At 56.1% G+C, this 12,028-nt stretch overlaps 1 protein-coding gene across 1 annotated transcript; it reads right to left on the reverse strand.

Moving 5' to 3' along the window:
• Positions 1-2: 2 nt before the first annotated feature.
• On the reverse strand, positions 3-9,482 carry CFAP73 (cilia and flagella associated protein 73). The gene is made up of 7 exons (XM_045842779.1): positions 9,243-9,482; positions 7,767-7,872; positions 6,904-7,008; positions 6,358-6,558; positions 5,616-5,837; positions 5,197-5,355; positions 3-822 (listed from the first exon to the last, which is right to left on the reverse strand). Exons 1-7 carry the CDS (start codon positions 9,473-9,475, stop codon positions 745-747), a joined length of 1,104 nt encoding a protein of 367 aa, XP_045698735.1. The 5' UTR covers positions 9,476-9,482; the 3' UTR covers positions 3-744.
• Positions 9,483-12,028: the final 2,546 nt, after the last annotated feature.

Here is a 12,028-nt window from a genome sequence, read left to right on the forward strand (position 1 = left end):
CAGGGGATGGGTCAGTTGCCTGAGGCGGGTGAGCCCCAAAGCTGGCGGTCAGTCCCCTCCTTTTGCCAGGGCAGCCTCGCAGCTGGGCGTGGCCAGCGGGAAGGAGTCGGCTGCAGGGTCCAGGGCGGAGGGTGGGGCTGCTCCTCTCGGGCTGTGAAGGGGTTGACACTGCCCCACCACACACCTGGACATCAGAGCCTGTCCTGGCCTCCGACCTGCTCCGAGGCCTGTGCCCCTCAGCCCCCGTGGGGTCCTGGGAAGGTCAAAGGCAGCTCCAGCAGCTGGGTTATGGAGCCCAAGGTTGCCGAGTGCCGGTGCACCGTGGAGGAGCCTTGGTGAGCAGATGCTCTGGGAGTGGGCATCTGCCCCTGAGACTGACCCTCTCGCTGGTCCCACCGATGTCACTGGACTTACCAAACACTTGTCCAGAATTACCAGGATTTGCACCAGGCCCATTGCAAGCACCTGACAAATACCTGCTTGTCTAATGCTCCCGGCTGCCCTGGACGGGGGGGCCTGGCTCTGGGCCAGGTGGTGGGCGTGGGGTGGGTGCCCCCAGGTAGCCCCGGTGTTTCAAGTGCTCCCTGTGTGCCCCTTGTGTCCCACCGCAACCTGAGTGGGCCTGACCCTCCCCTCTTCAGGTGAGAACCACTCAGCCACCTACTCCCACCCCCCACCCCCGCAGCAAATATGCACCTGTCTCCAGGTGGGGGGTCCCCTCCCCCACTGCTCACCTGGGTCAGGCTATGGGGCGGGGGCCGCAGGCTTGGCCTGAGGAAGGCTGGCCAGCATGGCAGAGCGGTCCAGGATGAACAGCTTCACCTGGGGGTCCCCAACAGCCAGAGTCACACCCCAGCCGCTGAATGTCCAGGGCCCACCCCCAGCGCATGGGATGCTTCGAGGCAGGGGTTGGGGTGGGGACCCTTCTTAAGACATCGAGGCTGGTGGTCCACGGGGGCAGCCACCTGGCCTAAACTGTTCTGGGCTTTTAAAGCCTCCAGCAGCCCTCCCAGTCAGTTCCTTAGCAGGTGCCCTCCCAGTCTGCTGGCTGGCGATCACCTGTGTCATAATTAAATCTGTATTTTCACTTACATCAATTCATTTCCCCCCCTTCTAATTGGGTCCGTCATACTCGCTGGTGTATGACACTCTCATCCTCTCCATGGGTGGCCCTCCTTTGTTTTGTTCTAATCAACTTATTGATACAAACTTAATGAGCAGCCCTGGGTCCACTGCCAAGAACCGGAGCCCGGCGGCGCACCTCCCCGCGGGCTCTCCCTCACGTTTGTCGCGGAGACACACGTCCGAGAAGGAAGCGCTACTTCCACCGAACACGGAAAGGAGCTGGTTGCCCCGGCAAGCGTAGGGGCGACGAGAATAGCCGCGGTGGAAACGGAACCGCGTCACTGCGTTCGCCAGCTGGCGATGCCCCCGGGGTGGTCCCAGGCCGCAGACCAGGGCGCAACAGGGAGGGTGGGAACCTGGTCCCCCCCCACCCCCCACGGAGCCCTTTCTCCCTGCTGGGAGCAGGGCGTCGGTTGCAACGGGACCGGCATTTGCTGTTTCTGCGTATCAAGACTCTGTCCCCCCCCGGTGTCATCTGGGTGCATACCTCGGTCCCCAGGCCCCACCTGGCAGAGCAGCAGTCTCTGTGCACAGAGTCCACCCAACTCCGGATGTGGCGCAAAGCGGGGACCTGGTCGGGATCTCGGCCACAGGCGCAGGACAGGAGTGGGGTGGGTGGGGGGAAGGTGGGGTGCCTCCCTTTGCTTCTCGCCTCCTCCCGGGGGTCATGCTTTGGGGAACCCCCCCCCCAGAAACAACAGGTGTCTCCGAGCTCAGAAACTTCCTCCTTCGGGTGTAAGCCTGGCAGACCTGAACAAGAGAAACTGAGTGTCCTCGGTCCACAGTGACACACACAGCACCACCGTGCAGAAAGGCCACCACCCGGCCCCCCACGCGCTCTCCAGGTGAGCCAGGCCCTCCTGTGTGGGGAGCAGGACGGCCAGGCATCGATTAGGAGTGAGTCTAGAAGATGGAGGTGTAGGGAAATGAGGCCCGCCTCCTCACACAACCACAGCAAAATTACAACTGAAATACAGGACACCACCACTCAGAACCGTCAGAAAGTCGAGCGGTGTTGGAGGTCCGACAACTAAGGAGTTAAAGGAACCGTGTTCATCCAGACGGGTGGGAAGGACAGAGGGGCAGAGAACCGGAGATGCGGAACCGGCCCCCGAACCATGTGCGGTGTGATAAAACGGAGGGGTTATCTCAGGAGCGAGGGATCCCTTCCCCACACCAGACCACTGAGCCCAGGGTTCCAGTGCCAGGGAGATAAGTCTCCACAGCTTCTGGCTGTGAAAACCAGTGGGGGTTGGGTCCGCGGGAGAAACCGTGGGATTCTCAGGCCTCTCCTCTTAGAGGGCCTCACACGGCACTTAGACTCACTCAGACGCACTCCCTCTGGGCTCCAGCAGCTTCAGGGGCGCCAGGGGCACACGGGGAAGAACTGGCGTGTCTGGCGTCGGGGCGAGAGCTGGGGAACAGCTTCCTTGGCCATTGCACCTTTTCTGAGTCGTCCCTCACACAGTGCCGCAGTGCAGCCGCACGGTATCTGAGTCTCCCTCAACCCGACTCAGGTGGTAAGCCCCGCCCTGACAATTACCTAAGGGTCCGCCCCATCCAACATAAGGGCCCACCCAAGCAACCCTCCCACTCTGGGAAGAGTGGCTTTTCCATATGGACCCCTAGCCCAGCCCTTCCTAAATCCTCTCAAACAGGCAACAGCTGAACCCAGCCCCATACCCCCCCCCCCTCGCTGAGTGGCCCCAGGCCCGGCCCTAGCAGCAGCCAGCTGCAGATACTTTACAGCTTTATGCTAAAGGGTCCCGGACAGAGCACAGGTGGAGGCTGACCTTGGCCTGCACCCGGGAAACCCCAGAGCCTGTGCCTCCAGTGGATAGCTACAGGCCACGTCAAAGCGCCACCCAACACCTCCACAAGCCATGGAGGGAGGAGGTTGCTGGCCAGGAGTCACAGCCGCTCCTACTAGCTGTCTAGCCTGGATAGATCCCTCTCATTGACCTGCTGACAGCAATGAGGACTCACCTACAAGAGGAGGGAGTACTCAGCCCAAACAGAGGGAGCACCTCAAGTACCCAGCTTGGGTGATAGGGGAGGCTGTACCACTGGACCCTATGGGACACCTACTACATTAGGCCACATGACCAAGACACAGAGTCAAAGCAGCTCTACCTACTACATAGAAACATAGAAAGGTTGTCAAAATGAGACAAAGAAACATGGCCCACATGAAAGAACAGATCAAAACCCCAGAAAAAGAATGAAACAAAATGGAGGTAAGCAATCTGTCAGACGCAGAGTTCAAGACACTGGTTACAAGGATACTCAAGGAAATCAGCAGGCACGTCAACAGCATAAAAAAGACCCGGGCCGAAATGAAGGATACACTAGTTGAAATAAAGAACAATTTACAGGGAACCAGCAGCAGAGTGGATGAAGCCAAGAATCAAATCAATGGTTTGGAACATAAGGAAGAAAAAGACATCCAATCAGAACAGCAAGAAGAAAAAAAGAATCCAAAAAACCGAGGACAGTGTAAGGAGCCTCTGGGACAACTTAAAACGTTCCAACATTCTCATCATAGGGGTGCCAGAAGGAGAAGAGAAAGAGCAAGGCATTGGAAACCTGTTTGGAAAAATAATAAAAAGGAAACTTCTGTAATTTGGTAAAGGAAATAGACATACAAGTCCAGGAAGCACAGAGAGTCCCAAACGAGATGCATGTAAAGAGGCCCACGCCGAAACACGTCATAATTAAAAGGCCAAAGGTTAAAGATAAAGGGAGAATCTTGAAAGCACAAGAGAAAATAAGTTAGTTACCTATAGGGGAGTTCCCATAAGACTGTCAGCTGATTTCTCAAAAGAAACTTTGCAGGCTAGGAGGGATTGGCAAGAAATGTTCAAAGTCATGAAAAGCAAGGACCTACAACCTAGACTACTCTATCCAGCAAAGCTACCAGTTAGAATGGAAGGGCGGATAAAGTGCTTCCCAGACAAGGTAAAGCTAAAGGAGCTCATCATCACCAAACCATTATTATATGAAATGTTAAAGGGACTTATTTAAGAAAAAGAAGAAGATCAAAACTATGAACATTAAAGTGGCAATAAATACATAACTATCAACAACTGAATCTAAAAAACAAACTAAGCCAGCAAGCAGAACAGAAACATTGTCACAGATATGGAGAGCCCTAGGAGGGTGGCCAGTGGGGAGGGGTCTGGGGGAATGGGGGGAAAGGTGCAGGGATTAAGAAATACAAATTGGTGGGTACAAAATAGGCAGGGGGATGTTAAGAGCAAGCGTGGGAAACGGAGTAGCCAAAAAACTTTATATGCACGACCCATGAACAAAGGAGAGGTGATGGCCACAGGAGAAGGGGTGCTGGGTGGAGAGGGCCCTGTGGGGGGTGGGGAGAACTGGGATAACTGTGATAGCATAATCAATTTTTTAAAAAGTAAAAAAAAAAGCCCTGGCTGGCATAGCTCAGTGGATTGAGCGCGGGCTGGGAACCAAAGCATCGCAGGTTCGATTCCCAGTCAGGGTACATGCCTGGGTTGCAGGCCATGGACCCCCAGCAACTGCACATTGATGTTTCTCTCTCTCTCCCTTCCTTCCCTCTCTAAAAATAAATAAATTTTTAAAAAAAATTTTTTAAAGTAAAAAAAAAAAGAGTAAGTCTGGCCCAGTAGGGGCGTGTTCGAGCACTTACAAGAGGCAACAGATGGATGTTTCTCTCCTTTTCTTTCTCCCCCCCTTTCCCTTTCTCTAAAAAAATAAAATTTTTTAAAGTGAGTCTTGACCTGGTTTCTTGTTGATGTCATTTGTTTCTGCTGTTTGATCCTGGGACAAAAGAAGAACTTGGCATAAGCGTACCCGCTGCATGAGCGGGGACACTGAGACCCAGAGCGGCACGACTTCCTTCTGGCCACACAGCAGACGACTGTCAGAACCCAGGCCAACCCAGGGGACCTACGCAGCCGCGGGCCCACGTCTGTGGTGCTAGAATGGCCTCTGATCGCAGAGGGTCGTGCTTAACCCAGAGAGGTGGGATTCCAGGCCCCACGATGTTCCCAAGATTTGGGGGCTGGAGGTGACAGTAGGTACCCTCACCTGCTCCAGCTGCCCCTCGGTGTCCTCGATGTCCAGGGCAGGTGGCTGCCTCTGGTGCTGGCACACTAACTGGAACAAGTTGAGCGTTGCCATCCTAGTGCGTCCCAGGAGCAGGGCCTTCTCAGTGGCTGTGTTCTGGATCTGAACCCACTTGGATTCCTGGAGAACGTCCCGCCCTTTCCCGATTAGGGTGTGTTGGCCGGAGGAGGGCGGGGCCTCATTCCCTAGGGACCCTCGCTCTCCGAGAGGGGGCGGGGCAGGCACCGTGTCAGGTGCTGATAGGACTGGCCCCCTGTGCACCAAAGTGCTTTCTGGTGCCGGTAACCTGCGCGTTAGTGCCGCCCTCCCTCTGGAATAAGTTTCGCCCATCTGTTGTAAGCCCCGGCACTCCATCCCGGCGGAGGGAGTCTGGGCCCTACCCAGTGCAGCGTGCGCTCCCGCGCCGCGTCCAGGCGCTCCAGCAGCTGCGCTCGCCGCTGGCCCTGCTGGAGCAGCTCGTCCTGCCAGGCGTCGCGCAGCCGCCGCAGCCGCGTGCGCGCCTCCTCCAGCTCCGCCAGCCGCTGGCGCTCCGTGAGCTTCAGCTCGGCCAGCGTGTCGGCTAGGGCATCGAAGCGCGCCACTAGCTCGGGGACCTCCTGGAACTGGGATGGGGTCCGGAGAGCGACTCACCGGGCCGGCAGCTCCCCTGCCCTCCCCACCGCCACCTGGCTCTCCAGCGCCTCCTCAGTTAGCCCACCTGTGGAATGGCACCACACAGCCCCTGCTCCAGAAGTGGGTTTACTCCATCCCTGCTCATTAAGCCTAGCTAAACTCGCTGCCTGTGATTACTATTGATTCATTGTCTCATTCAACTAATTTTCACTGAGTGGCTGGATCTACCCGCCCCCGCCTGCCTGTGTGTCCTTGAGCGAGTGTTACCTTCCCGAAGCTCGATTTCCCCATCTGTGCAATGGGGTTGACAATACTATAGGACCCACTGCGCTGGGCCTTGGGGAGAATTCAACAGCAAAGCGCACCCCTGGCATACAGTTAGTGCTCAGTAAGTGGTGAGTCCAGGCATACAACCAGCACTCTAGTAGTGCACCATTCCAAAGGCATCCCTGAGGCCATCCAGCGCTGCACGGTGGTCCTGAGCCCCAGAACTTCTTGCAGGCCACTCACCTCTGGCAGCTGATCCAGCACTTGCTCCAGCAGGCGCGCGCAGGGCTGCAGCCGCTGTAGCCGACGCTGCAGCCGCGCGCGCTCCCGCTGCAGCTCCTCGAGCTGGGCCCGAAGCCGCAGTGCCTCGGCCTCCTGGCGGCCGGCCCGGTGTCGTTCCTCCGCCGCCCTCTGCAGCGTGCGGCTGCGCCGGGCCTCGGAATCCTGGGGGGGGGGGGCGTAGGGGGAGGGACGGAAAGGCGGTGAGGACCCTCAGAGCTTGGGAGCTTGCGGGGCTTCTACCCGGCCCCAGCATAAGCGTGTTGAGCCACGGGTTGCAAATAGACGGCCCGCGGGCCAAACTCAGTAAGAATCCGCTGTGGGGCCCTCGCTCCTCCCCACGGTTTTAAATGTCTCGAGCGCTTCAGACAGTGCGTAGGTATTTCCCAGCGCTTGCCTTTGTATCAGTACACCCATTTTTTAAATGTATGTGACATGTCTGGCCCCTGTAGAATTGCGACTTTGTGACCTTGTGACCTGCCTCCCCCCTCCCCCGCAGGCTCCACCTACCTGCAAGAACTTGTCAAAGCGGTGAAAGGACCCCTTTAGCTCCTGCTGCTTCTGTTCCAGCTGTTCCCGGCGCTCCTGCAGGGCCGCCATGGTGGTCTGGAAGACCTGGGGCGTGAGGAGTGGGCGTCTGGGTGTGTGTTTGAGGGTTCAAGCTATCCAACACTTCTAGGTTCCCATTCACATTCTCTCATCTGTTGTTCCTGATCGTGTCCCTGGGCCTCCGCTCCGATCCCCACGAATGGAGCCCGGTTGCCCTCCTGCAGCCCCTGCGGGTCAGCGTCTTTGCCCTTCCTTTAGGCCACTCCCCTCCGACACTGTCTTCTGGCCACGTGACCGCCTGTGTTTTGTCCTTGCCTCCCAGTCTTGGTATACGCATGCTGTTTCCTCTGTCTCTTCCTTGTCACACTGTCCCCCTTTGCTGGACAAACAAGCCGACTTACCCTTCAGCAGTACCTAAGACACCACTTCCTCCAGGAAGTCCTCCTTGATCACCCCCAGGTGGAAATAGGGGCTTCCTCTGGCTTCTACAGTTCCTTCTCAGTGCTTCCTTCCTCATAGCATCACCAGCTGGACACTGGCCTGTGTCCTTGTCTAGGCTGCGAGCCCCATGAGGGCAGGGACCATGGTGAGCCCCCTGGATCCCACTGCACATGGAAACTCAGTGCACACTAATTTGCACCAACAACCAATCTCATCTGACCCCCATTTGACAGATGAGGAAACCAAGGCTCGGAGTGGTACGATGACTTGTCTCAGAGTTTGGAGCTAATACGTTGGTTCCATTATTTCCCATCCTGAGCTCATCGCCATTTTTTTTTGGTCTGGGGTCCCCCCAAACTCCCAGGGCTACAGTGGGGGCTCACCTCCTTCTGGGCCTGCAGGCCCCGGCCCGCATCCGCCAGCTCCTGCCTCTTCTCCAGCAGACTCAGCAACGGCGGGAGGTGGTCGGGATTCTGTTCCGGGATCTTCCTGGAGGGGCTCAAGGAGGAGGTGGGGGTGAAGGAGGCAACAGCTGGGGCCCCCAACTCCTCCCTAGTGCCTGAAATGCCCTCCTTAGCCACCTACTGGCTGCTGAATTCTCCATTCATTCAACAAATTGCACTGAGCACCTAGTAAGTGCCAGGTGCCATCCCAGGCACTGGGGCTGCAGCTGAGAACAAGACAGACAGAAGCCGGCCCTGCAGGAGCGGGCGCCCTGCGGTGGCCACGGGAAATGAAAGCTAACAGATAGTACAAAACAACGCTAGGACACGGTGGGTGCTGAGGTGGAAAATCCTTCATTGGGTTGGCCGGAAGTTCTCTCTGAGGAGGTGGCAGTTGAGCAGAGATCGCAAGGGGAAGAGACAGCGAGCCCTGAGGAGATCTGCAGGGAACAGATTCTAGGCCAAGGGAACAGACACTGCAAAGGCCTCAAGGGAAGGACCTTGGTAAGCAGGAGCAACTGGGAGGGGAGGGAGGAGGGAGAGAGATGGGAATTAAAACCAGAGAAGTTGTGGGGGTCAGACTGTGGCGGGGGAGGGCTTTGGCCTTGACTGTGAGTGAGGTGGGGTCCCCCTGGCTGCTGTGGGGTGGGGGTTGGTGAAGAACAGTAGGAGGGTCAGAGCAGCTGCAGGAGGCCAGTGGCAGGTAATGGGGGAACACAGAGATCCTGGGGCTGATCGGGGTGGGTGTGGTGCTGAGGTGAGGGGGGACGCAGTTTGGGAGCTGAGCTGATGGCGTGGTGAGGGAGATGAGAAAGGAGTCTCAGGTGAACCAAGGACTAGGAACAGGGAGGATGCTGCTGATGGAAGGAGGCGGAGAGCGGGCGGGGAGCTCAGCTCCTTGCCAGGGCCAGGTAGAGACACCTGTCGGGTGTCTCTACCCAGGAGGTGGCCCCCAGGGTGGGCTGTGCAGGGAGCAGAAAACACACGATCACCGCCGGCGCTCCCTGCTCTGGTTCAGGAGAAACCCTGCCATTTTACAGACGCCAAGACTGAGGCCGTGCCCCTCAGCCACTCCACTGAACACAGAACAGGCCAGGGACAGGCTTCTCCCACTCATCCTTTCAAGTGCGGTTTGCAGGCACAGGGCGCAAGGGTTCATGGACAAATTCCTTCTCACCCGGTTTCTAATGGTTGAATCTCAGCTGGATGTCAGCTGGGGGCGGTTAGAGACCTTGGGGAAGTCACTGGTTCTTTGAGCCTCCCCCTCTCACCCCCGCCACCCCCTGCCACCCCATCTGTGAAACGGGGCACTAGTCTCCTACCATGAAGAGTCCGAGGAAGCCAGGACCCAAGCACGGGGGACCCCACCTACCCCTGCCCATCCCCTGGCCCTCCCTGCCGCCCCGCACCACTCACGGAGGCGGCTTCTCTTGCGAGGCCAGTTGCAAGCGCTCCTTCCAGGGAGCCGCCATTCTTCCGACGATGGCTCCGGCTTTTTTTCCACCTGGCTGGCCGGAGCTCTGCAGAAGCCTGGGAGGCCCTGGGAGGTTTCTGATGGAGGGTAGTGCCACAGCGGCAGTGAGTTCAGTGCTCCCAGGAGGCAGCCACCTAGCAGGCCCCGGTTCCCCAGGCAACCGTCGACACAGCATTCCATTGCCTGGCCGAGTCCGGGGGCATCCACCCTGGGAGGGAGAAGAAGGGAGGGAGGGACTGCAAGGGAGGGGAGCAGCCTCTGCCCCTTCCCGAGAAGGCTTCCGCTCCCAGTCTAACTTGGGGTGCCAGAGGAGAGCACATGGGTCCCTCGGCCAGGAATTTACCCCTCTTGGCGCCCGTGTCTGGTGGAGCCTCTTCCTGGCTGGGTGGGGATGGGGTGGGGCCTCGCTTCTGCAGCTCTAAGCCCACATGTCTGCTCCAAAGCAAATAAAGAAAATTACTGGGCCCCCACTGTCGCCAGGTCGCAGGTGGGGTCATTTACTCCCGGGCACAGTGCTGAGGGCCGGCCATGTTTCAGCCCTTTGAGGGTCCATTTGGATTGCTGGCCGCTTTCCCCGGCGCCCCCAGCCTGGTTAGGGAGATAAAGAGAGCCGGCGAGAGACCAGCTTGGAAGAGACCCAGGACCCAGAGTTGGAGGACAGGGGTAAAGGAGAAGTAGACAGAGTCTGAGCAATTACTGCGGGCCAGTCCCTGTGCTGAGCACTCTACCCGCAGTCTGTGGTGTAACCCCGAAAACAGCACTGAGCGGTGGTGTCAGGGAAAAGCATCCAGAGAAAAATGACAAATGTCCACGGGCCTGCCACCCAGAAATAACACCCGCATCTTTTCATCTCTGCTTCTGATCATTTTATTTTTTTTCTGTTTAAAATAATTTACTTTTTTTCATGTAAAGACATGCATTTTCTTTTCTTTAGAAATGTGTTTTCTTATTGCAGGCAACATTACTTAAAAAAAAACTATGGCTCCTTGTAATACCTTCATTGCCTAAACCCGCTCCTAAGCATTTTATAAGAGTGCATTTAAAAAATGGGACTAAAATCACGTCTTCTTTATCTCTGAGCCATTTTGGATCGAATTGCACAGACTGCATAAATTGATGCGAAGTTACAAGATGCATGATCTAATTTTTTCTTGATTTAAAAAAATATTGAGGTATAATTTACATAAAGTACAATTTATTTTTTCACATGCGGTTCTGTGAGTCTTGGCAAATGCAGAAAGTCGTGCATAACCACCACCACATTCAGGATGAAGAACATCTCCATCCCCCACAAAGTCCTCACGTCCCTTCGTAGCCAACCCTCGTCCCCACCTCAGCCCTTGGCAGCCCCGACCTGTTCTCCAGCCCTGTAATTTGACCTTTTACAGAGGGTCAGAAATAGAATCGCACACCGTGTGGCCTTTTGGGTCTGGCTTCTTTCACCTAGCAATATTCGCCTGTGACCCGTTCACGTCGACGTATCAGTAAGGCACATGCTTTTTCATGGCCGAGTAGTATTCCACCACACGCTAGGGTTTGCTTATTCATGCTCCGGCTGGGTTATTCCTAGTTCTGGGCAATTGTAAAGACAGCCTGTATTCACGTGCGGTTTCTTGTGTGTGAATACACGCTCTCATTTTACTTGGGTAACTGCGTCTGAGTACGATGGTTGGGCCGTAGGGTAAGTGTACGAGTAACTGCACAGAAAACTCAGCAAGCTCTCTTGTAGCAATGTTCACACCAGCGATGCGCAAGGAGTTCCGGTCTCTCCGCATCCTCTCCAGGAGTTGGTGTTGCCAGTGCTTTAGAAAGTCCTTCTGGTAGATGGGTAGCCGTATGAATTACTTTTTGATTTTGAGATCATTGTACGTTCACGGCGGTTTAAGAAATAACACGGAGAGATGCCACATCCCCTCGCCCAGGGTCCCCCAAGGGTGACCTCGAGCACAACGATGGGGCGCCATCACGACCAGGAAATCGGCACGGACACAATCTGCTGACCCCACTCAGGGTTCACGGCTTCACACGCGCTCGTTTGCAGGGCCGTGTGCTTAGTTCCACGCGGGTTTATCGCATGCAGACTCCCGTGGGCACCGCAGTCGACATCCAAAACCTTCCCCTCAGAGAGCCCTCCTGCCGACCTGTAAGAGCGGCCACCAGCACCCTCCCCACCGCCTTCCTGGCCCCTGGCAACCACCCCTCTGCCCTCTGTGTGGTGTCGCCCCGCCAGGGGTGTTACGTAAGTGGAATCACAGGGCACGGAACCTTTCGAGAGTGGCTTTTAAAACTCAGCTTCATCCTTTTGAGAGCCATCCTCATTGTTACAGTATCTGTTTGTTCTTTCTTTTTTTTAAAGATTTTTTAAAAATTATTTTTAAAGATTTTATTTATTTACTTTTTAGAGAGAGGGGCGAGGGAAGGAGAAAGAGAAGGAATGAAACATCAAGGTGTGGTTGCTTCTCACACCTGGCTACTGGGGACCTGGCCGGCAACCCAGGGATGTGCCCCGACTGGGAATTGAACCGGCAATGCTTTGGTTCGCAGGCCCATGGTCAGTCCACTGAGCCACACCAGCCAGGGTTGTTTGTTCTTTTTGATTACTAAGTAGCATTCCATAATATGGATGGGCAATGTTTGTGTAACGCTTCGGGTCCAAGGACATTTGCGTTGTTTCCAGTTTGGGGCCTGTTATGAATAAGGCTCCTTTGAAGATTCAGGTCCTGGGTTT

The sequence above is a fragment of the Phyllostomus hastatus genome, unplaced genomic scaffold (genome assembly GCF_019186645.2).
Source record: "Phyllostomus hastatus isolate PE091 unplaced genomic scaffold, TTU_PhHast_1.1 phas_contig_1162, whole genome shotgun sequence".
Classification (NCBI taxonomy): domain Eukaryota; kingdom Metazoa; phylum Chordata; class Mammalia; order Chiroptera; family Phyllostomidae; genus Phyllostomus; species Phyllostomus hastatus.

What these genes read in the sequence shown, in the direction of transcription:
- CFAP73 (XM_045842779.1), bottom strand. Translation starts at nt 9,475, where the DNA reads ATGCTGTGTCGACGGTTGCCTGGGGAACCGGGGCCTGCTAGGTGGCTG. An exon ending in GGGAGCGCACGCTGCACTGG is followed by an intron (nt 5,356 to 5,615) that starts GTAGGGCCCAGA and finishes GACGTTCTCCAG; the next exon opens with GAATCCAAGTGGGTTCAGAT. An exon ending in CCGAGGGGCAGCTGGAGCAG is followed by an intron (nt 823 to 5,196) that starts GTGAGGGTACCT and finishes GGGGACCCCCAG; the next exon opens with GTGAAGCTGTTCATCCTGGA.